This window comes from Mustela nigripes, chromosome 1, assembly GCF_022355385.1.
Source record: "Mustela nigripes isolate SB6536 chromosome 1, MUSNIG.SB6536, whole genome shotgun sequence".
Classification (NCBI taxonomy): Eukaryota; Metazoa; Chordata; class Mammalia; order Carnivora; family Mustelidae; genus Mustela; species Mustela nigripes.
Genome location: NC_081557.1, coordinates 12,555,192 through 12,580,893, shown reverse-complemented (window position 1 = coordinate 12,580,893; position 25,702 = coordinate 12,555,192). Strand labels below are relative to the sequence as shown.

At 40.7% G+C, this 25,702-nt stretch overlaps 1 protein-coding gene across 1 annotated transcript; it reads right to left on the bottom strand.

Annotated features, from left to right (window-relative positions):
* Positions 1 to 23,907: 23,907 nt before the first annotated feature.
* On the bottom strand, positions 23,908 to 24,867 carry LOC132009715 (olfactory receptor 1052-like). Its single transcript, XM_059387748.1, has one exon. It carries the CDS (start codon positions 24,865 to 24,867, stop codon positions 23,908 to 23,910), a length of 960 nt encoding a protein of 319 aa, XP_059243731.1.
* Between the last annotated feature and the right edge of the window lie 835 nt (positions 24,868 to 25,702).

Sequence of the window (25,702 nt, the reverse complement as noted above, 5' to 3'; positions counted from 1 at the left end):
ACAGTATTTTGCTTATAATTTCAGAGTCTACATTTTTAAAGCTGTGCTCAGTGGATCAGGAAGCCTTTTGGTGGTGGTGTAAGGACTGCTTGATAAACACAGTGTTCTTGGATCTGCCCCAGACATATTAACTTAGAATTTCTGGAAGTAGAGCCTAGGAACCAGCAATTCAAATAGTATTCCTGGTGATTCTTAAGTATGCTACAATTAGAGAAAGGTCTATTTCATCTCTGCCAGCTACTTAATGGTGGCTACAGGGGTTCAGACTCCACAGTCTGGGTCTTCCTTCAAAGAAGACAGCTACAGTTGACCCTTGAATAATGCTGGGGTTAAGGGAAGTCAAAAATCCACATGTAACTTTTGACTCCTCGAAACTGAACGACTAGCCGCCTACTGCTGATACCATATTACTAATATAAACAGTCAATTAACACATATAATACATATGGCATATGTATTATATCCTGAATTCTTACAATAAAGTAAGCCAGGGAAAAGACAGTGTTATTAAACATATCATAAGGACGAGAAAATTCATTTACACTGTTGTGTTTATCAAGAAAAAATCCATGTCTGAGTGGACCCATGCAGCTCAAACCCATGTCGTTCAAGAGTCAGCCGCGCTCTCCTCCAGGGCTGCAGTAAAACCACTGCCAGGAGAAGCTCTAGAGTCAGACAGTGGGGCTGGGTCTCTTTCATGTTCAGGCATAGCTCTGGATTTGGAGAGCCACATTTCCTTTCCTTTTATCCATCTTCCATCACTTCTTTCTGTGCTCACCTTCCCCAATCCAGAGCGCAAGCTCCCCTGTCTGGAGATGCAGATTCTCACCCAAGGCAAGATGTCCTGTGCTTTTGCGCGTTTGCCTCATGCTGGGCGTGTTATTCCTGTGGGTAGCCAGCGGTTCAGCGTGAGAGGGCCTGGGCCGTGGGGTAGAGGGATATGGGAAACCGACTTAAAGAGTTAAGGCTAGTGCTGGCTGGCTCAGCTATATGCTACCAGTTTGAAACTGATGACAAGAGTAGGGTAAATCATTGGGTAGCTTTCTTGTAACTGGTTCCTTTTACTGCTATTAAAGAACAAAACAAAACCAAAAAACCCCTTTAAACATAATTGAAAGTAATTTAGAAAGTGCAAAAAGTTTCTTACAAAAGGCAGAGGTAAGTCCATTGCACTCTTAGGCCCTGCCACCCTGAGGCAATCACTGTTAACATTTTGGCACCCTTCCATCAAGTATTTTTCTATTTTTTAAAAAAACTTAATAGAGCTTCTACAATATAAACAGCTGCTTCTCTTGTCTAACATTGTTTTACAGCATTTCCCAGCTAATTCTTCAAGAACATAATAATATTTTTTCAAGGCTGCATAATATTTAATCAAGTGGATATACCATTATTTATTTAACTTTTGCTTGGTTGTTGGATACTTAGATGTAATACGTATGTATAGTATTATAATTATGCCATAATAAATATCTCTGTGCCTAAATCTTTGTCATCTGGATTATTTCCCTGGAAGAGGAATTTTTGAGTTAAAAGTACCGAACTATTTTCCAGAAATAGTGGCTTATCATACTTGGAAGTTGCTCTACATGATCAAAACACTTCAGAGGGCTTTCACAGGAGCAAGTATTACCGTGAGGGGGTGGAGTCATAAGGGTTGAGGGGCCAGGATAGGTGGAAGCAACTTCCTTGTCCTCTGAGGAGGAGGGGTCTACTTTGTTAATACTGGAAGCATAACATTTCAATCCTACACCACCTTCTCCCAGACTTGAGGCTTGAGTAAACATCCTGACAAGAGCTCTGGACTATGACCCCCAACCTAGTTTGCCATTGTTACTCTACACTCTCTGGAGACTTGCCTCTGCTGGTGTTCTTTCTGCGGCTGTCTTTTCCCTCTGGCCCCTCTGCTGGGACTGCTGTTGTCTTGTTCCCATGCTGTTCCTGTCTTGAATTTGAAGCCCTTGTTGGCCAACTCTGAATCCTCAACCCTACTAACCAAGAGGCTTTACTCTTTCAATTTCTTGCCCATCCCTCCATTCAGGAACTTGGAATGCATTCCCCAGAGAATGAGCTGGGGAAGTGTCTCACACAAAACTCCAGGGTCCTATCTTATCCTAGAGCTCCCGACATGCATTTGCACATTAGGAACCCCCCTTTTGCCCACTACACCCTAATTAGTAAATGAACACATCTCTAAAATTTCCTAAGGCTAAACCGTTGGAAGTATTGGTAGATTAAATTTAGATTATGTTCCAACATAGGTGAAAAACACTTGGGAACTTGTCCTCTTTCTTCCTATAACCAGTTGCATGACCACAATTTAGTCTGTGTGTTCTGTGTGCCCCAATTCCTCATCTATAAAATGAGTCATTTGGGTATTGTAATATTTAGGTTCCTGTTGGCTCATCTGATAGTCTATGATCTTAAAGGGAATAGGCTTGCATTTTGTTTTTGTTTTTGTTTCTTAAGATTTTATCTATTTATTTGACAGAGAGAGACACAGTGAGAGAGGGAGCATAAGCAGGGGGAGTGGGAGAGGGAAAAACAGGCTTCCCATCGAGCCAGGAGCCCGATGCAGGGTTCAATCTCAGGACCCTGAGATCATGACCTGAGCCAAAGGCAGATGCCCAGTGACCGAGTCACCCAGGTGCCCCTAGACTTTATTTTTTTTAAGATTTTTATTTATTTGATAGAGTGTGGGTGTGTGAGATGGGTAGGCATAAGGGGAGGGAGAGAAAGGGGGAAAGAATCTTGAGTGGACTCTGTGCAGAGGGTGGAGGCCAACCCTGAGATCATAACCTGAGCCAAAACCAAGAGTCCCATTCAATTGACTGAGCCACCCAGGTGCCCCCGGGGACATGGAAGGCTAAGAATAAAGATGAACTTATGGGGTGATGAGTAGGTCAATTTTAATTCAAAAATGTTAACTGAACCAACAGAAGTAGCTCCTACTGTACCTAAGAGTATGATAAAGTATCACGAATGAGTGAGGGAAGAAAAGTCAGTGGATGATGTCGAGATGATGGAGTTAATAGAAGTTAATAGAAGAAGACTTCTTAGATTTCAGTGTTACACAGAATGATGTTACCACTCTAAAAATTCTCTCTAGTCTCCCTATGCATCCCTTCCTTCTCCTGAACCCCTGTCAGTAACTGATACTTTTACTGTTTCCATAGTTTTCCCTTTTCCAGAATGTCATGTAATTGGAATCATACATTATGTAGCCTTTTGAAATTAACACTTCTCACTTAGCAATATGCATGTAAGTTTTCTTCATGTCTTCTCATGGCTTGATAGCTCTTTTAAAAAAATTACTAAATAATATTTCATTGTATGGATGTACCAAGTTTGTTTATCCATTCGCCTACTGAAGGATATCTTCATTGCTTCCAAGTTTTAGCAGTTCTGAATAAAGTTGCTATAAAGATGCTTGCAAGCTTTGTGTGGACAGAAGTTTCCAAGTCATTTGGGTAAATACTAAAGAGTGTTTTTATTGGATCATACAGTAAAAACTAATGTTTAGTTTTGTAAGAAACAACCAAACTGCCTTCAAAAGTGTCTGTACCATTTTGCATTCCTATCAGTAATGTATGAGAATTCGTGTTGCCCCACATCCCCACCAGCATCTGGTGTTATCAGTGTTTTGGATTTTAGCCATTCTAGTAGCTGTGTTGTGGAACTCGTTTTTCGTGATTTTTTTAAGTTGCAATTCCTTAATGATGATGACGTTGAACAGCTTTTCCTATGTTTATTTGCTATGTTTATGACTTCTTCAGTGAGGTATCTTACCGATCTTTTGCCAATTTTTAAATTGGGTTGTTTGTTTTCTTATGGTTGAGTTTTAAGTGTTCTCCACATATTTTTGGGGTGCCTGGCTGGCTCAGTCGGTAGAGCATGAGGCACTTGATCTCAGAATTGTGAGTTCAAGTCCCATGTTGGGTATAGTGAAATAAATAAAAGAGTTCCCCATATGGATAACAATCCTTTTTCAGATGTGTGTTTTGCAAATATTCTCTTTCAGCCTGTGGCCTGTATGAAAATTCTTTAATCTATAAACTTTTAAATGATAGAATTGACAAAAAGGGGAAAAGATATGTAAAAGTACTCAGACATCTAACAGTTCTCTACATAAATAACCAGAATAAGATGAGACATGACAAATGGCAAAAATTTAGCATGTATTTAGCACATGGTTAATGTGCTCATCATATAAAAAATTTATATAATAGATGGTCAGAACCCTTGAACGAATAAAAAAGGTTATAGAATGAATAAGTATATGGAAAACTGTTCACTCTTGCTACAAACAAAATAAATGCAAATGAAAATGGTGATTAGGTTCTCGCACATTGGGGTCTTACCAAATTAGCCAAAGAATTTTCAATACTAATGTCTAATATGTGTTGAAAGGTATTCACACATTGCTGACGTGTCTAAATTTGCTAATAAACTGAGGTCTCTTAAGATGTCAATAATGAAGTGTAGTTGTCAAGAATGCAAACTTTGGAGTCATTAAAAACTTGATCATAAATCCGACTCTGTCCTCATCCTTAATATTGGGAAAACAATGCTGCCCATCTTGTGGGGTTGTTATGAGGTCTGAATGAGAGAGTACCTGTATGACACTTGGAAGAGCAACTAACCTATGCCAGAAACCTAGTAAACACTAGTTTTTATTCTTAGTAGTAGTAGATTCGTTGTAGAGTCGGTGATCGCTGGAGGTTATCCTAGTGCTCTTCAGATCCTAGTACGTGGACAGGGATCTACCCAGGAAATTTCACCAAGATGTACTGAGTACCAGCTGCATGCCAGAGGCTGTGATAGAAGCCTTTTCATATCTTGTCTCACCTAATGACACGACATTCAAGGAGGTTGATACCATCGTCTTTACTGCAGAGACAATAAAATGAAGACTGAAAGGACAGACTTACCCAAGATCACACAGTAAGTGCCAGAACTGAACTTTTAACTCATTTACATCTGATGCTGTGCTCTTTATTTCTTCTTCTTCTTATTTTTTTTAAAGATTTATTTTATTTATTTGAGAGAGAGAGAGAGAGCACGTATGAATGGGGGTGAGGGGAAAGACAAAAAGAGAGGGAGAGAGACAATCTCAAGTATACTTTTCTCTGAGAGCAGAGCCCTGTGCAGGGCTCCATATCAGGACCCATGAGATCGTGAGATCATGACCTAAGCTGAAACCAAGAGTTGGTCACTCAACCAAGTGAGCCACTCAGGCACCTCTCTTTCCTACTTTTAATGAATAGGATATTCAAACAACATGGAAGTTAATAAAATTTCAAAGCTTTTCTTTTTGCCTCTCTACCCACACTCCTATTTTTATTTTCCACAGAGAAACATCCACTGATAAGAGTTTCATCCAGGGGTGCCTGGGTGGCTCAGTCAGTTAAGTGTCTGCTTTCAACTCAAGTCCGGATCCCAGACTCCATGCTCAGAGGGAGCCTGCTTCTCCCTTTGCCTGCAACTCCCCCTGCTTGGTTCACTCGCTCGCTCTCTCTGATAAATAAATAAATAAATAAATAAATAAATAAATAAGGCTTCATTCGAGACTTTCCCATATGCCTTTCCTATATGCCTAAAGACAGGTGTCTCTAGGTTTGCACTTTCCTCCCTTCTTCTCTTCATTCCTCTCTTCTTCCCTCTCTTCCTTCTTTCCTTCCTTCCCTTAACAGTGCTGGTTCTGTGTGTCTTGTTCTGAAACTTAGAAGTATACTTGGGACGTCTGCCCAGATTAATCTTTATGCGTAGTATTCTGTCATGTGGTCCCACTGAATTTATTTCCTCTTTTTCTTATTGATAGACACTTTGGTTGTTTCCAATTTTCGCTTTCTCAGAAATGTTTTGTTGAATATCCTTTTGACCATCTTTGTACATATGTGAAAGTAGCTCAGTAGTGTAGATTTCCAAAATTGGAATTGTTTGATCAAGCAAATCTCCTTACAATATCATGTTGGATTTTGGTCCTGCCTAGTTCACATGGCAGTGATATAAAGTATCTGTGATGTTTGTACCAGAAAAAGTGTAACAACAACACTAGGCTTATTCTCTCCCACTTCCAAACCAATTCCACCATACCCTGACAACCTGGGCCTATTCTGAAGTCAGAGAAGATGGAGAAGTCCTTTCATGAATTAGGGAGTGATAGGAAGTCATTACTGCTTGGCCATCTCATTTACCCTCTTAGAATGAATGTCACTCAGTTGTTCTTTTATTTTTTTATTTGAGAGAGAGACAGAATGAGAGAGAGAGAGAGAGAGAGCATGAGAGGAGAGATGTCAGTAGGAGAAGCAGACTCCCTGCTGAGCAGGGAGCCCCATGTGGGACTCGATTCCAGGATTCCAGGATCATGACTTGAGCCGAAGGCAGTCACTTAACCAATTGAGCCACCCAGGAACCCCTTAGTTGTTCTTCTGGCTTCTTACTTACCTTTTGTTAATGGAATGGTGGGGAGTCGTGCTGAGTTCTGAGGGCTCATGCTTCCACTCTTATCCCCTGTGACTACCTTAGATTATGAACATGTATTGGAGGGTGGGAGCTACAGCTTTCTATAGGGTATAGCCTGGGGTCTTGAAGTGAGATTATGCTACATACATAGGTAAGTTTCAGACCCTTGCTGTACTCTTACCCCTTTTTATCCACTGTTGTGCTGCAGATTGAAACATTAACATGAATTGAACCATATGCCCATGGTTTTAGTAGCTGGCAGTGTGCTGAGAGCAGTGGTAAGAGACTTGTACAGAAGTTACAGAGATAATAGCAATAGGTTTGCACAATTTTGGAAACTTTAAAATCACAGAACTTGCCACAGCAATTAACAAAAAGAAATGAATTCAAATTGTTAAGGAAGAAATAAAATTTTTACTATGTGTGGATGACATGATATTATATATAGAAAACCCTAAGGACTCCACCAAAAAGTGCTGGAACTAATAATTTAAAAAAATTCCCACTTACAGTTGTACCCAAAATAATAAGATACCTGGGAATAAACCTAACCAAATAGGTGAAAGACCTTGAAAACACTGATGAAAGAAATTCAAGACAACAGAAAGAAATGGAAAGACATTCCATGCTCATGGATTAGAAGTATAAATATTGTTAAAATGTCTATACTATCCAAAACAATCTGCACATTCGGTGGAATCCCTATCAAAACACCACCAGCATTTTTCATAGAGCTAGAACAAACAATCCTCAAATTTGTACGGAACCACAAAAGACCATGAACAGCCAAAGCATTCTTTTAAAAAATATTATTTATTTATTTGACAGATAGAGCACTAGTAGGCAGAGCAAGAGGGAGAGGGAGAGAGAGAAGCAGGCTCCTCACCGAGCAGGGAGTCCAAAGTAGGACTCAGTCCCAGGACCCCGGGATCATGACCTGAGCTGAAGGCTGACGCTTAACCGACTGAGCCACCCAGATGCCCTTAGCCAAAGCAATCCTGAAAGGCAAAGCAAAGTGGGAAGCATCACTATTCCAGACTTCAAGTTATATTCCAAAGATGTAGTAATCAAAACAGTATGGCAGTGGCACAAAATAGATGCATAGCTCAATAGAACAAAACAGAATATCCAGAAATAAACCCACAATTCTATGGTCAATTAATCTTTGACAAAGCAGGAAAGAATAATGAATGGGAAAAAGTCTCTTCCACAAATGGTGTTGGGAAAACTGGACAGTAACATGCAAAAGGGTGAAACTGGACCACTTTCTTACACCATACACAGAAACAAATCCAAAATGGATTAAAGACCTAAACGTGAGACATGAAACCCTGAAAATCCTGGAGGGGAACAAAGGCAGTAGCCTCTTTGACAGAAGCCATAGCAACTTTTTCTAGATGTGTGTCCTGAGGCAAGGGAAACTAAAGCAGAAATAAATTATTGGGATTTCATCAAAATAAAAAGCTTCTGCACAGCAAAGGATGCAATCAATAAAACTAAAAGGCAATTTATGGGATGGGGAAAGATATTTGCAAATGACTGATAAAGGGCTAGTATCCAAAATACATAAAAAAACTTAACAAATTCGACACTCACAAAACAAATAATCTAATTTAAGAACTGGCAGAAAACATAGACATTTTTCCAGAGAAGACACACAGATGGCTAACAGATGCATGAAAAGATGCTCAACATCACTCATCATTAGGGAAATACAAATCAAAACTACAATACCTGTCAGAATGGCTAAAATTAACAACTCGGGAGACAACAGATGTTGGCAAGGATGTGAAAAAGGTGAGCCCCCTCGCACTGTTGATGGGAATAAAACTGGTGCAGCCACTCTGGAAAACAGTATGGAGTTCCTCAACAAATTAAAAATAGAACTACCCAGTGACCCAGCAATTGCACGATTAGGTATTTACCCGAAGACTACAAGAACACTGATTCAAAGGGATACGTGCACCCCTATGTTTATAGCAGCCTTATTTACCATAGCCAAGATATGGAAGCATCCCAGGTGTCCATTAACTAATGAATGGATAAAGAAAATATGGAATATTACTCAGTCATAAAAAGAACGAAATTCTGTCATTTGTGATGGTGTGGATGGAGCTGGAGTGTATTAAGTTAAGTGAAATAAGTCAGAGAAACACAAATACCATTTGATTTCACTCATATGTGGAATTTAAGAAACAAAACAAATAAGCAAAGGGAAAAAAATAAGAGAGGGTGAGAGAGAGACAAAGCAAGAAATAGACTCTTAACTATAGAGAACAATCTGATGGTTATCGGAGAGGGTATGGGAATGGGATTGGGATTAAGGACGGCACTTGATGAGTACTGGGTGTTGTATGAAAGTGTTGAATCACGACACTGTACACCTGAAACTAATATTACACTGTATTTTAACTAATTTGAATTAAAAACATAAAAAAAGATCTAATACACAAAGCAAAATAAAATCAAAGATGTTTGTGAGAGCTGAGCAATAGGAATGGAGATTTGGAAGAAAATGAAATTATATGTAATAATTTATGTAATACTCAAGTAATATATTAGTAATATATGTGATACTATAGGAACACTTCTGACAGATCTTAACTTTTTTATTCCATGTCTTGTGGACTGAGACACCATGTATGACATGTTGTGTTAGAAAATTGTTATGTGGAGATTCATTTCTGGAATGTTAGTGTGAACAGTGTCTAAGAGAAATAGATGAATGCTAGTTAAAAGTAGTAAAGGGAGGGGGTGCCTGGGTGGCTCAGTCAGTTAAGTGTCTGACTCTTGGTTTTGGCTCAGGTCATGATCTTAGGGTCCTAGGATCAAGGCCCCATGTCTGGCTCTGCACTTAGCAGGGCATCTGCTGGCAATTCTCTTCCCTTTCCCTCTCCTTCTTCCTCTGCTCTCCCTCTTTCTCTAAAATAAATAAATAGGGTGCCTGCGTGACTCAGATGGTTAAGTGTCTGCCTTCAGCTCAGGTCATGATCCCTGGGTCCTGGGACTGAGTCTGGCATTGGGCTCCCTGCTCAGTGGGGAGCCTGCTTCTCCCTCTGCCTCTCTCTTTCCGTCTCTCATGAATAAATAAATAAAATACTTAAAAAACATAATAAAAATAAAAAATAAATCTTTTTTAAAAAGTTTATTTTATTTTTCAGTGTTCCAAAATTTATTGTTTATGCACCACACCCAGTACTCCATGCAATATGTGCCCTCCTTAATACCCACCACCAGGGTCACCCAACCCCACTCCCCTCCAAAACCCTAAGTTTGTTTCTGAGTCCACAGTCTCTCATGGTTTGTCTCCCCCAGCAATTCCCCCTAGTTCACTTTTCCTTTCCTTCTCCTAATGTCTTCCATGTTATTCCTTATGTTCCACAAGTAAGTGAAACCATATAATAATTGACTCTTTCTGCTTGACTTATTTCACTCAGCATAATCTTTTCCAGTCCCATCCATTTTGGTACAAAAGTTGGGTATTCATCCTTTCTGATGGAGACATAATACTCCATATATGGACCATAACTTCTTTATCCATTCATCTGTTGAAGGACATCTTGGTTCTTTCCACAGTTTGGCAATTGTGGCCATTGCCGCTACGAACATTGGGGTACAGATGGCCCTTCTTTTCACTACATCAGTATCTTTGGGGTAAATACCCAGTAGCGTAATTGCAGGGTCATAGGGAAGCTCTATTTTTAATTTCTTAAGGAATCTCCACACTGTTTTCCAAAGTGGCTGCACCGGCTTGCATTCCCACCAACAGTGTAAGAGGATTCCCCTTTCTCCACATCCTTTCCAACACTTGTTGTTTACTGTCTTGTTGATTTTGGCCATTCTAACTGGTGTAAGGTGGTGTCTCAGTGTGGTTTTGATTTGAATTTCCCTGATGGCTAATGATGATGAACATTTTTTCATGTGTCTGTTAGCCATTTGTATGTCTTAAAAAAAAAAGTAGTAAAGGGAGTACTGTTAAAATGGGGGAATGGGGCTTCCATATAGGACTGAGTTCAATTCCAAATACAGTTAGGACAAATGGGCTATAGAGCCAGGAAGCAGAGTGAGGGAGTCAATGGATGGACTATTACTAGGTAATTCAAAGGTAGGGGGGTTCTTGGTTAAGTGACTTAACAGAATATATAAGAGGTCCAACATGGGGAAGAGGAACTTGATGAGATTATCAATGGTGGTCAGATTGCAAGGGTAGGGGATTGGATTAGCAGGGTTCTAGCCAAAAGTGTTTTCAGCAGGGCAAGGACAGGGTCCAAAGACAATTCCCTTTTGAAGACAGGGCTCAGAAGAGCCTGTCTAAAGTTTGGTCAAGGAGCATCCTTTTCAGGAGCTCCATGGACCTTGTTCACAGTCAAATAGGCATAACTGGTCAGTATCATAAAAAAGAGTAATAATTTAGCATCTTGCATTGGTTTTTAGGACATACAATAAATTAATAAATATTTATACAAGAAAATCTATTTGGTTAGAACAGCATGTCTATGGCATTTGAACCATGACTGGCTCCCTCCCTTCCCTGTCCCAGCTCAGCCTGAAGGAAACACTACCCCAGGACTCCAGCAAATAATACATTTCTCTCTATTCCCCCAACTCCCTATTCAGGGCAGTGATAGTTTTTCAGGAGGAGAAGACTCAGACCACCAGTGTGTCCTTCCACATGAGCTATTTGTTGCAGAGACTAAGTTACAAAAGTGCAGCTGAGAGGTTGAGTAGAGGTTCTGTCTCAGGGCTGCATGCTATGAACATGGGGCCCAATTCCAGATTGTTTGTAGGGTAGAGATAACGTGTTGCAAAAGGCAAACTGAGAAGACCAGAGGCTACTCTCCCACCCAGCATCTTCCTCCTAAACAAAGGGTGTACTCTTTACCATTCCTGCCCCAAGTGCAGAAACCTGGCTCTGGGATTTTGCCAAGGGGAAGAGGCAGGCTCCAAAATGGAGAATTCTAAGATTCTTCCTTCAGGACAGACTATTTGAAACAGAATGTGGTGGAGTTCCAATCTAAGGATGCTCTTTGAAAGACAATGGAGGTTTTGGGAGAAAGCAATTAAGAAAAGGCTGGTAGCTTAATGATTGATAAAGCTACCATGGACTAGCCAGTTTAGCAGAGAGAACCAGGGAAAGAACAGACAGAACAAACCTCAAACACTGACCTCAAAAACTACCCCAGCAAAGGAGTACAAATTTAACTGGATTAGACTGTGGAGCAATTTATGTCCCAGGGAATTGTCACAAAGAATAGCCAATAAATGGTAATTAGTGGAGCCTACGAGGTGGAAGTTATTAAGGAAAGAGAGAGTGGAAGAGACCCCTGCTAAAATGTACTGTCATCCTAGGATAACTGTGTGCATGCCCAATACTGTGGCTTCCGAAGAGTAACATCAGAGACTTCACAGTGTGGATGAAGTAGACTTCACTGAAAGACTCCAGCCCGTTGATAAACAAATAGGCAAACAATAATAACAAACTCTGGAGGAACAGGGAAGCGGCGGGTATCCAGAGTAGCTATGATATATTATTTGGAGTGTCTAATTTCAACAAAAATTATGTAACAAAGAAATGGGAAAATGTGAACTTATACATAGGATAAAAAGTAAGCAGTAGAAACTGCCTGTGAGGACAGATGTCAGACTTAACAGAGATTTCCAAGTAGCCATATTCAAAGAACTAAAGGAAATCATGCTCAAAGAAATAAGAGAATATGATGACAATCTGTCACCATGTAGAGAATATAAATAAAGAAATAGTAATTATAAAAAGGAACTAATGGATTTTGTGAAGTTAAAAAGTACAATACCTGAAGTAAAAAAACTCACTGGAGAGGTTCAACAGTAGATTTGAACTGGTAGAAGAAAGAATTAGTGAGCTTGAAGATAGATCAAGAGATTATTGAGAAAACAAAACAAAATAAAACAAAACCAACAGGAAAAAGAAGAAGAAGAAAAATGAACAGAGCCTTAGGAGAAATCTGGAATGAATATAATGATATTAGACAAAATAAGTTTTATTTTTTCTTCTAAGATTTTATTTATTTGTCAGAGAGGAGAGAGTGAGAACAAGCAGGAGAAGCAGCAGGAAAAGGGAGAATCAGGCTCTCCACTAATCAGGGAGCCCAGTGAGGGACTTGATCCCAGGACACCAGGATCATGACCCGAGCCCAAACCAGATGCTTAACTGACTGAGCCACCCAAGCAACCCAGCAAAAGAGGTTTTAAAACAAAAAAATGTAACTAGAGATAAAGAGGAGAATTTTTGTAATGAAAAAAGGACTAACCTGTCAGGAAGATATAACAAGAAATATATATACCTAACAACAGAGCCCCAAAATATATGAAGCAAAAACTGACAGAAAATAAAGGGAAAGATAAGCAATCTGAGAATAACTGTTACAGACTTCAATACTTCTCTTTCAATAGTGGGTAGACTAACTAGGTGGAAGATCAACAGGAAACTAATCCTAACAGATATCTATAGCACACTGTCCAACGGTAGAGAATATAAATTCTTCTCAAGTGCACATAGAGCATTCTCTGGGATAGGCAATATACTAGATTATAAAACAAACCTCAGTTAATTTAAAAGGACTGAAATTGTTCAATGTTCTCCAACTACAATGACATGAAATTAGAAATCAACAACTGAAAGAAATTTGGGAAATTTGCAAATATATGGAATAAACACTTTGCTTAGTAACCAATAGGTCAAAGAAGAAATGACAGGAGAGACTAGAAAATACATTGAAATGAATGAAAATGAAGACACAATATAACAAAATCTATGGGGTGCAGCTAAAGCAGTGCTGAGAGGAAAATTACAGCTATAATCCCCTGTATCATAAAAGAGGAATGCTCTCTAATCATTATAACTTAAGCTTCTACCTTAAGATATTTAAGGAAAAAGAGGAGCACACCAAAATTAAAGCAAGAAAAAAAAAAAAGGAAATAATAAAGATTAGAGTGGAAAAGAAACAAAGAATAGAAAAACTGTAGAGAAAAATCAACAACCTAAATGTTGGTTCCTTGAAAAGATCAACAGAATTGACAAACTTTTTAACTACCTTGACCAAGAAAAAAAAGAAGCTTCAAATTACTAAAATCAAGAATGAGAGAGGAGACATTATCATTGACTTCATGGAGATAAACAGATGCAGAAAAAAAATCATTTGAGAAAATCCAACACACTTTCAGGATAAAAACACTCAACAAATTAGGAATAGAATGGATTTTCCTCAACCTGGTGAGAGGAGCTATGAAAAACCCACAGCTAACATTATACTTTTAATGGTGAAATATTAAATGACCTAAATTAAGGGAAAAGAAAAGAATATGTGCTTTCACAACTTTTATTATACTGGAGTTTCTATCCAGGGCAATTTGGGAGAGGGTGGGAAGGAAGGAATCCAGATTGTAAAGAAGGAAGCAATATGACCCTGTATTCCTAAACAATCCATTAAGAACTGTTAGAAGTGGTAAAGGAATTCAGCAAGTTTGCAAGATATAGAGTGTACAGAAATCGAATGTATTTCTACCATTGAATTGTATACTTTGAGTGAGTGAATAGTATAGTATGATTTATATCTAAATAAAGTTATTAAAAAATCAGTTGTACTTCTATATACTTGCAATGACCATTCCTAAAATGAAGTTAAGAAAATTCCATTTACAGTAGCATCAAAAAGAACAAAATATTTTAGAATAATTTTAAAAAAAGGAGTGCAGAATTAATACCCCCAAACTAGAACACATTGTTGAAAGAAATGAGAGACCTAAGTAAATTGAAAGATGTCCCATGTTCATGAATAGGAAAGTTTGATATTTTTAAAATGACGATGCTCTCCAAATTGGTCTACAGATTTGATGTAGTCCTTATCAAAATCCAAAATCTGGCTTCTGGCAAGATCTGGAGAAGCTGATCCTAAAATTCACATGGAAATTCAAGAGACCAAGAATAGCTAAAACACTGGACATAGGGAGATGGAGAGGAGAAGGGAGTGGAGGGAAATTGGAAGGGGAGGTGAACCATGAGAGACTATGGACTCTGAAAAACAACCTGAGGGTTTGAAGGGGGGGTGGTGGGAGGTTGGGGGAGCCAGGTGGTGGGTATTATGGAGGGCACGTATTGCATGGAGCACTGGGTGTGGTGCAAAAACAATGAATTCTGTTACGCTGAAAAGAAATAATAAAGTTGGAGGACTCATGATTCTTAATTTTAAAACTTACTACAAGTCTACAGTAATCAAAAGAGTGTGGGACCTGGCAAAGAATAGGCATATAGACCAATGAAGTAGAATTGAAAGTCCAAAAATAAACCCATACATTTATGGCCAATTGCTTTTTTATAAGGATGCCAAGATTATTTAACAGAAAACAGTCTCTACAACAAATGGTGTTAAGACACTTGGACATCCACACACAAAAGAAATAGGAAGAGCACACAAGCAGAAGGAGCAGAAGGCAGAGGGAGAAGCAGGCTCCCCACTCAACTAGGAGCCCAAGGTGGGATTCGATCCCAGGACTCTAGGATCATGACCTGAGCCCAAGGCAGATGCTTAACAGACTGAGCCACCCAGGTGTCCCTAAATAAATAAAATCTTTTTAAAAAAAAGTTCTAAAATTAATTGTGGAGATTGTTGTACAACTCCGTGAATAAACTAAAAGTCATTGAATTGTGCACTTTAAATGGGTGATGTGAAACAACAGAAAAAATATGTATGTTAGTCTTTGCCCCTGGTCCCTGGCATGGGAACAATACCCTTATAATTTTTCTAAGTGATAGGAGCACTAGGAGCATCTTTTGTTCTAAAATTTAGTCTTTGACCTGATTCTCCACAAGAGTCCCTAAATCCCTTGGAATTTCCTGGGTCATAACAATGTCTTTTGTTTGAATGGGGTGACTTTTGGTGGGTTCCCAGACCCACCCAGGGGGCTGGTCGTCAGAAAGATCAAGCTATGATTAGAAGCTTGGAGTTTTAAGCCCCACTGACCATTCTCCAGAAAGGGGAGAAGGGCTGGAAATCAAATCATGATGAACTTTCATAAAAATCCTAATAGTATGGAGTTTTCAGGCCTTCAGGGTTAGTGAACACATCTCCCTGCTGGTAGGGTGGTCCACCCCAACTCCACTCCTGCACTTTGGACTGCTAGACCTCACCCTATAGAGCTCTTAGTTTGGCTATATCCTTTATTTTTTATAAACAGGTAAACTTAAGTGTTTCCCTGAATTCTGTGAGTTCTAGCAATCAGATCCAAGGGTGGGTGGACAGATCATGGGAGCCCCTGGTTTGTAGCCAAGTAGGACAGAAGTTGTGGGTAACTTGGGACCTATTTAGGATTGGTGTTGAACTAAGGCAAAGGTAGTCTTGTGGAACCAAGCTTTCACCCGTGGGGTACGTGCTAACTCTGATTAGTGTTAGAAATGGACTGAATTTTAGGACACCCAGCTGATGTTGCCAGAAATTGCTTGGTGTGGGGAAGATCCCCAAACATCTGGGGCCAGAAGGGTTGTGAGTGTAGTGGTGTGAGGGTAAAGGAGAAACACAGGAGCAGAAGGGTGATGTTCCTACTTAGGTAAATTGTAGGATATGTGAATTATAGTGCTACAAATACAATTGTTAAAATTGTTCATACTTAGAGATGTGAAGGTAAGGAGAGTAATCGTTAATTTGCACAGCTGGCCCTGTCCTATATTATGTATATACACTTCTAAGCTTCCTTCCTTCACCAAATTGTACTTTTCTATTTCAGCAAATAACCACACTAAGTTCCCTCAAGGTACTGCTCTCTGCCAACCAATAGCTTCATTTAGGCAGCACTACCATCTAAATAAGGCAATGTTTGTGTAATTCCTTTAACTGGTTTTTTGCATACTTGCCCTTATTTATAAAAGGATAGTGGAAAATGGTAAAAGTAAGTGCTGATGTTAATGATTGTACAGTCGAGACAAAGAAGATATCATTTGGTAGGCCAAAAACAGTAAATTTGATGCTTATTGAATTGAAGCAAGTCTGTCAACTGTGTTCAATTATAAAGGAAAACAACACAATTTAAAACACATGTACAAAATGCTTTAAGTAACTTGTCATAGTTTGTGGCTAAAAGGTAGGGTACGGTGATAGAACAATGTGTAGATCTTGACAATTACGTTTAGTAGAATATTATTTTGAGACACTGATTTTGTTTTTCTGATTATTATTTTTTTTTACTCAGGGGTCCTTCCCCGTTCAAACTAGACCCCTTGGTAGCCGTGCCTCAGGCTAGGGGTGTTGCAGCATAGTGCAGATACCAAAAAAGTCTATCCCTGGCCTTTGAGGTTTAAAATATATTTTAGAAACCCAAGGCAGAGATAAAACTTTGTGATAAGAAGCTTTTGAACTTCAAAAGCTAGAACCATCAATAACCCAGGGCAGAAACTGAAGCAGCAACCACAGGCATATAAGAATTTGTGATCAGTTGGAGCCAGGTTTTCTAGTGGCTTTCTTTCTCTCAAAGAGACTAGATAAAAGTTCCCTGGGCCTTGTAAGGAGAAGAAAGAGCAGAAGTAAGTTTAGAGGCTGGTGAATCCCTAGGAAGGAATCCTGTAGCCCAGTCTCTAGAGGTCTTGTACCTCCCGAGGCATAGGAACAATTGAGAAGAAAGGGCCGTAAGATGTCTCAGTAAAAGCCGCGAAGACCACGCCAGACGACCAGGCGACATCCCCTTCTGTCCCATCTGTACTTGCTGATGCTCTGTAACCCCTGCGAAAGGAACGGAGTGTGTGTATGGGTGGGTGCTGGGGAGGCGGACTCCTAAATTGACCGATAATGCCCAGATTTGACAGAAAGGATGTTTTAGCCATCTGGCAGAGGAGGAGCTCAAAAGAGAATTTGCCAGTTTTGGGGGGGTAGTCACACTTCTTATATAGGTGAGTTTGGGGCCCTTACATAAGCACCTATTCTGACTGGGCTGAGCAGGGGCATCAGAGAGCTTCACGGAGGGAACCTCACAGACCAACAAACTGCAATGATTTCTTGGATTACAGGCTTCTTTATCAAGGGAGAGACCAGCACTGTTTAAATCCTCTTTCCACAAATTATTCATGAGCGTTGAAAAGACATTTCACAGTTATACAATCTCTTGCTCTGTTCTTTGCACAATTACTATTAGATCTTTCTATCCGACATCAAAGTTAAATTTTCTCTTTACCAAATAATATTTAAAGTAAATCAGATGAACAAGTTAATAGCAGAAAATTGAATTTAATTGTCAATATTTAAAGTGTAATTTATTTTGAATACTTTAAATATTCACAGATACATTATATAACATTCAGATATAAAATCAAATTAAGCAATGATGTCATATTTGAGCCTTTATAATTCTTCTTAGGTCTCTGAATTGTATCCCTCCCCTTCCTCCTTTCCTTCCAAGCAAATAAAACATGTGAGTTTGAAGTTCAAATTTCAGGCGTTACACTTTCCAAAATGTGTTCCAGGAAACCATTTCCAGGAAAGGCAAGGATTGCCTGAATGGGGAAATAACTTTCCTGCTCACTCCCCATCCCAGAATATCTAAATAAAAAAAGATCAGTCGGGTGCCTGGGTGGCTCAGTGGGTTAAAGCCTCTGCTTTTGGCTCAGGTCATGACCCCAGGGTCCTGGGATCGAGTCCCGCATCAGGCTCTCTGCTCACCGGGGGGCCTGCTTCCTCCTCTCTCTCTGCCTGCCTCTCTGCCTACCTGTGATCTCTGTCTGTCAAATAAATAAATAAAATATTTTATAAATAAATAAATAAATAAATAAATAAAGATCAAGCCACTGAATCTTCCAGTAGTTTATCTATTTTTATTACAGATTTGGCCTATCCAATTGCAGTATGAATTAGAAATGGATAAAAAGACTGCAGTCAGTTCATTTACTACCTCAGCCAAAGGCAGGGCATAGTGGAAATAATGCTGGATTTTGAGTCTACATACCAGGTTTTGGTTTCATTCCTTTGTCATTTTATGGTATTTGTCTTTGTGTATATATACATTTTAAAGTACTTAGAAACTTATTAAAGTTTTATATATTAAAGTATTTAGAAACATTTTAAAGTATTTTAAATTTATTTTAAAGTATTTAAAGTATTTTAAAGTATTAAAAGTATATATTTTAAAGTATTTAGAAACTATTTAGAAACTAGACAATGCTGATGTCAGTGGTGCACAGGTCACACACTTAGTGGTGTGATCTAAGAAGGCTCCTGCGTGCCTCCCTCCAATGTCACCTGTGTTTTTCCCCCCATGAGAAGCGCTATCCCAAACTTTCTGTCAGTTACACTTTGCTTCATTTTAAATAGTTTTACCATCTGTGAATGCATTTCTAAACATTATGTTTGTTTAGTTTTGACTGTTTTAAAATTTTATACCAATGGAATAATACTGTGTGCATCCTTCTGTTACTTATTTCTGTCCTTACTTCAACCCAAGCTTATGTTTTAGAGACACGTTCATGTTGGTATGTGAACCTGTAGTTCACAGGTTCCTGTTGCTGGTGATTTCTGCTGCTGGTGATTTCTGTTGTGTGACTGGGCCCTATTGTGTTCATCCATTTCTACTGTTATAGACATCTGTGTTCCTTCCGGTTTTTTGCTATGACAAACAATACTGCTGTGAGCATGTTTCACAATGCAGTGTGCAAGAATTTCTCTAGATTACATGCCTACTCATAGAACTGCTGGCTCAACTTGTTTTGTTTAAAGATGTATTTATTTATTTGAGAGAGATGCAAGTGGGGTAGAAGCAGAGGGTGAGAATCCCAAGCAGACGCCCTACTGAGGGGCTCTCTCCCACCACCCTGAGATCATGACCTGAGCCGAAATCAAGAAGGGGAAGCTTAACCAAGTGAGCCACCCAGGTGCCCCTGCTGGCTCAACTTTTAAATTTGATGTCTTATTGTGGTCAAAGTGGTTGGTACAATTTACACACAGACATTACTGACATGTCTGATTTTTTAAAGGATTTTGTTTATTTATTTGAGAGAGAAAGGGAGAGAGGCTATGGAGAGAAGGAGCAGAAGGAGAGGGAGAAGCAGACTCCTTGCTCAGCGAGGAGCCCAACATGGGGTTCGACTCCAGGACCCTGAGATCATCACCGGAGCTGAAGACAGACGCTTAACTGATTTAACCACCCAGGAGCCTCTAGATTGTCTGATTTTCTAATTTTTGCTGTTTTGGAGGGTATAAAAGTATATGTCGGGATTTCAATTTTCATCTCCTTAATTGTCAATGAGGCTTTCAAATGTTTATTGGCCAACCAAGTACAGCACGTCTTATCAGCTGTGATAACTTGGATGTGTTGCTTAATTTGGATCTTCTTTTCTTCATCAGGAAATCCAGGAGGGTAATGACATATACCTCACAAGATATTGTCCTTTGGAGGAAGAACCTGCCATGGTCAAATGACATTTGCTTAGCTTACTTTTAGATAACATTTTGACTAGTATTGCTCTGAGGAGTAGATCTCTGGGGGATACATCTCCAGATGATGCAGCGGTCAATGGAGAGATGACAGGTTCAGAGATACAACCTAGGGAAAGGAGAGGGCTGTATCAGTCTGGTTAAGAAAGCAAAACAAGGGGTGGCTGGGTGGCTCTGTCGGTTGAGTGTGCAATTCTTGGTGTCGGTTCGGTCTTGATTTCACTCTTGTGGGTTCCAGCTCCTGGTTTGGGCTCCACGTTGGGCATGGAGCCTACTAGAAAGAAAGAAAGAAAAGAAAGGGAAGGAAAGAAGGAAGGAAGGAAGAAAGGAAGGAAGGATAGAAAAGAAAGAAAAGAAAGAAAGATAGAAAGAAAGAAAGGAACCTAATGTTCATTGTTTAATTTAAGGTGACACTAACAGCTTTAATAAACAAACCCTAAATTTCAGTGGCTTAACAAAGTAAGTTAACCAGAGTATACATCTGGTTCCTGTGTTCCCATTCGGAAGGCAGCTTTTCTCCACTGATTTAGGAAACCGGTGGCCCCACTATGCCCTAGGGCCATAGAGTCTCCTGCTTCCGCTGGCACAGAGGAAACAAGAGTCAGGAGGTGCCAGCATCCACCCAATTCTTTCAAGTGTACGCTTGGAAATGAAATGTCTCTTCTCATCACATTCCTTTGGTGAGACCTGGTCACATGGCCACATCCAGATGTGAGGAGGCCACAGAAGTATAGTCCTGGGTGGGGTTGCTCCCTGCCAGCAACAACAGGACTTTATGGAAGGGAAGCCACAGTCAGACACGGTGTTAATCCACGCCCAGCGCAGGCGGCATGGCCATCCTCTCCTTCCATCCCCACTTCGGCTTCTGCCTTCAGGATCTCAGGGTCCTGAAGCTTAATCCACTGAACCACCCAGGCACCCTTCCTGCTCATTTTAATGTAGATCATGCAGTGCTGAGAAAGAATCAGGGAAGAAGACACATCGTTTTCTCACTTCTTGGCTTTTGCCATGCTTTATCCTCTGCTAAGGACCTTCTGAGCTCGGGGAGAAAAACTGCGTACTGTTTTCACTCAAGAATTTAAAGCTGGATCAAGGAATGTGAATCAGTGCTTCTCAAACCTTTTTTTTTTTTTTTTAAATTCTTATTTATGGGGCGCCTGGGTGGCTCAGTGGGTTAAAGCCTCTGCTTTCGGCTCAGGTCATGATCCCAGGGTCCTGAGATGGAGCCCCACATCGGGCTCCCTGCTCAGCAGGGAGCCTGCTTCCTCCTCTCTCTCTGTCTGCCTCTCTGCCTACTTGTGATCTCTGTCTGTCAAATAAATAAATAAATCTTAAAAAAAAATAAAAAAATAAAATTCTTATTTATTTTTAAAATTTATTTTCTGTGCTTCTCAAACCTTAATATGCACACCCATCCCCTGGGGATTTTATGAAACAGTGGATTCTGATTTAACAGGTCTGGGGCAGACCCCCAGATTCTGCATTTCTCAAAAGATCTCCGGTGATGACAGTGCCACTGGTCCAAGAAGAACAGTCATGTAGAAGCCCACCGTTCATTTACTGACGAGATCTTTATTGAGTGCCTACAGTGTGCCCGGCATTGAGGCGACAACAGTGAATGGACTGGGATAGTAATTTGCCACGCCTCAGGTTGCAAGTCTATACGTATTTGTTCAACATTTATGTAGTTAATTAAAACAGGTTTTTAACATTTTTTATTTATTTATTTGAGAGAGAAAGAGAGAGAGAGAGAGCACACAAGCAAAGAGAGGGGCAGAAGAAGAGGGAGAAGTAGGCTCCCTGCTGAGGAGGGAGCCCAATACGGAGCTCGAACCCAAGACCATACAATTGTTCCAGTCCTGATCTCGACTGTAGGCAGGTACCAGAAACTCAGTTTATATGTTAAAGTTTATACATTAAAGGAATGTGGAGCATAGGAGGGACTTTAGGAAACACTGGCTTAATGAAAGAAGAGAGAAGTGGAAGAGTTTCACACTCAGTTTCCTGGGAAGGATTGAGTTAGTTTTTTTTTTTTAGATTTTATTTATTTAGATTTTATTTATTTATTTGACAGACAGATCACAAGGCAGGCAGAGAGAGAGAGAGAGGGAAGCAGGCTCCCTGCTGAGCAGAGAGCCCGATGTTGGGCTCGATCCCAGGACCCTGAGATCATGACCTGAGCCGAAGGCAGCGGCTTAACCCGCTGAGCCACCCAGGCGCTCCAAGTTAGTTCTTTTTAGGGTAAAGTATCAGAATCAAACATGCTCAGTACGAAAGTTTTGGAGACTTTTTGAGAGAAACAGGATGACATTTTCCTCCATTGTGCGCCCGCTCTCGCACAGCCGTCACTCAGACGTCTGCGTGTTCTTCGGGGCCACTCGTTTTGTTACAGGGCTGCGGTCGCGCTCTGGACCTTCCCGCCTGCTGCGGTCCGGGTTCTTACGTCGTCCTCACGTGGGTGATTGCTAGCGGTTATGTCAGAATCCCTCTCAGGGAAGAATCCTCTCACCCTTTCTCCCTTTGACCATTTATGCTGTTTCCAACTTTCTGTTTTCAAAAATGGTGTTGTGGGGCGCCTGGGTGGCTCAGTGGGTTAAGCCTCTGCCTTCAGCTCATGATCTCAGGGTCCTGGGATCGAGCCCAGCATCAGGTTCTTTGCTCAGCAGGGAGCCTACTCCCCCACTCCCCCATACCTGCTTCTCTGCCTACTTGTGATCTCTCTGTCAAATAAATAAATAAATAAAATCTTAAAAAAAAATACTGTTGTGACAAACCAGTTTGTATAGCAAGACTTTCTGTATTTAGAATAGTTTCCTTTAAGGTAGATCTGAATGAAAAAAAAAAAAAGTATCTTTTAAATAACCTCAGCCCAGAAATCTCAGACTGAAGCTGACTCAGCTCCGGTTAGGACTTTGTGAAAGTTTGAGAGCGTGCCTTCCAGTCCAGTGGTCGGGCTTGAATTAGGTCAAGTTCAGCTCCTTCATTCGTGTGATTCTCTAAAACACATAGACTCAACCATATTACATGCATATTTAAAGACGTTTAGGCCAAATGTAATTTTTTTTTTTTGGAATCGGTCTCCTAAAGCACATTGTCTTATATGATGCTGTAACAGCAAATATCAAACACACATGCACACATGTGGCCTGGAGAATTATGAGGCATGCGCATACGTCTGTCTAGAAAATAGATGTATGAGGAAAGGTCTCTCTTGAGCCTGAGGCTTTATTTAATGGGGCAGCTCAGCCAATGCAGCAGTAATAAGAAATGGGACTTCTATTCTGGCCCTCTTTCTTTTTGAAATGGGACTAAGAAGAAAGAACTGAGCCCCTCATAGCTTACCCCTACTTCCTTAAGTCAGTGACAAGACAGAAATGATTCTGCTGCCCCTTGTCCCATGTCTCTTGGAAATTGTGTTGAACTGCTCGTGGCTCTGGTGTGGAAGAGATATCCCTGGTTTTGGTAGGGAAATCCCGACACTGAATACTCACTCTCTCACTGTATAGTTTTAGGTAAAAATTTTTTAAATATTTTATTTATTTATGAGAGAGAGAGAGGAAGAGAGAAAGAGAGAACACAAGCTGGGAGAGCAGCAGAAGAGGGCAGGGGGGAAGCAGGTGCTCTACGGAGCAGGGAGCCCGACGCTAGGTTCGATCTCAGGACCCTGAGATCATGATTTCAGCAGAAGGCAGCTGCTTAAGCGACTGAATCACTCAGGTGCCCTTAGGTAACTTATTATTACTGAGTCACTTTGTTTGTAAAACAAGATCATCATAACAAGGACTGCCTCACGATATGGATGCAAACATTCAACACCATAATGGATATGAAGATGGTTTTAAGATTTTCAGTTCTCTGTACTAAGAATGCTATTTGCTGTTCCTTCCCTACTTCTTGCACCTCCTTCAGAACCAGGGCTGCTCTCCATTCAGTCAACTCACAGTGTGATTTGGAAGAGGCTCTGCCTTCCTCATTCCAACAAATAACCTTGCAGCACTCAGCAGGGAAAGATACTGACCTGGAGCTTCCTTTTCAGTGCGTCCTTGACCTCCTTGTTGCGGAAGCTATAGATGAAGGGGTTGAGCATGGGAATTATGATGGTGTAGAACACGGACACTATTTGGCCATTGGTATCATTAGTGGACCCATGAGGCTGGACATAGGTGAAAACCACAGTGCCATAGAAAATGGCAATGGCCAGGAAGTGGGAGGCACAGGTGGAGAGGGCCTTCTCCCGTCTAGCTGCTGAGCGCATCCTCCCAATGGCCACCAAGACCAAGCTGTAGGAGGTGAGGATGACTGCAGCAGGCAGAAGGGTAACCAGAGCGGAGAAGATGTAGAGGACCACTCCTGCTGTGGCTGTGTTGGCACAAGCCAGGCGGAGAAGGGGAGGGATGTCGCAGAAGTAGTGTGTTACTTGGTTGGGTCCGCAGAAAGGCAGAGCAAAGACATTCCCAGTCTGTATAGCAGAGTTGGCACCACCGAATGCATAGGAAGCCGCTACCAGCTGGAGACAGGTCTCCTTGGTCATGACCGAACCATAACGGAGGGGTTGGCAGATGGCCACGAAGCGGTCATAAGCCATGGAGGCCAGCAGGAAGCTCTCGGCTGTCACGTGCACCACAAAGAAGGTCAACTGGACCACACAGCCCTCAAAAGAGATGGACTTGTCTGAGGCCAGGAAGTTGGCTAAGAGCTTGGGTGTGACCACAGAAGAGTAACAAATGTCAAGAAAAGAGAGGACGCTGAGGAAGAAATACATGGGGCTATGGAGACGGGAGTCCGTGAAGATGAGTGCCATCATTCCCAGGTTGCCCGTCACTGTGATGACGTAAATGAGCAGGAAGGTTACAAACAGAAGCTCCTGGAGATCTGGATAACCGGAGAATCCCAACAAGATGAACTGGGTGACTGGGGTGTGGTTTCCACTGGCAAGGGCTAGTTCTCCAGGTGTCATCTGCAGAGGTGACAAGTGATAATCACTCAAATGGGAATTACCTGAACATGTCCACTGCGGTGCATAGGACAATGAGGGAGAGTATAAGCAGGTATAAGGCCTCTTGCACAAGATGCTAATGGGAAGCATGGTGCATAGTGGAAAGGACATGAACTGGGAAGCCTGACAGATTCTGATTATAGCACTAACTAGTTTTGTCCCCTTGGATAAGCTGTATTGATGCACTTTAGGTTTCTTGTCATGAAGTGAAGAAAGTATGCCTAATTTTCAGGGTTGCTGCATGGCCCAAATGAAAAAAGGAATGTAAAATATCTGAACGTCTAGAACACAGTAAGTGATCAATGAATTATGAGGCCTCTTCCCCAATTTCTAGTGCCTGTATCTATACATATGCTTATGACTAGATTTGACATTTTTTTCATTCATTTTAAAAATCCAGATATAATTCACATTCACCATTTTAGGGACATCTGAGTGGCTCAGTCGGTTAAGCGTCTGACTCTCGATTCCAGAACAGTTCATGACTTTGGGGTCCTGGGATTGAACCCCATGTTGGGCTCGGTGATCAATGGGGAGTCTACTTGAGATTCTCTCCCTCTGCCCGTGCCTGCCCTGGGTTCTCTCTATCTCTCTAAAACAAACAAACAAACAAACAAACAGCTAGATAGTTAGACAGCTAAATAAATAAATAAGTAAAATATGTAAAAAAATAAAGTGTATGATTCACTGGCCACACAACCAGCCCCACTATTTAACTGCAGAACACTTTTATCACCCAACAAAGAAAACCACGTGGCCACTGGTAGGCACCCCCCATTCTACCCTTCCCCCAGCT

What these genes read in the sequence shown, in the direction of transcription:
- LOC132009715 (XM_059387748.1), bottom strand. Translation starts at nt 24,867, where the DNA reads ATGACACCTGGAGAACTAGCCCTTGCCAGTGGAAACCACACCCCAGTC.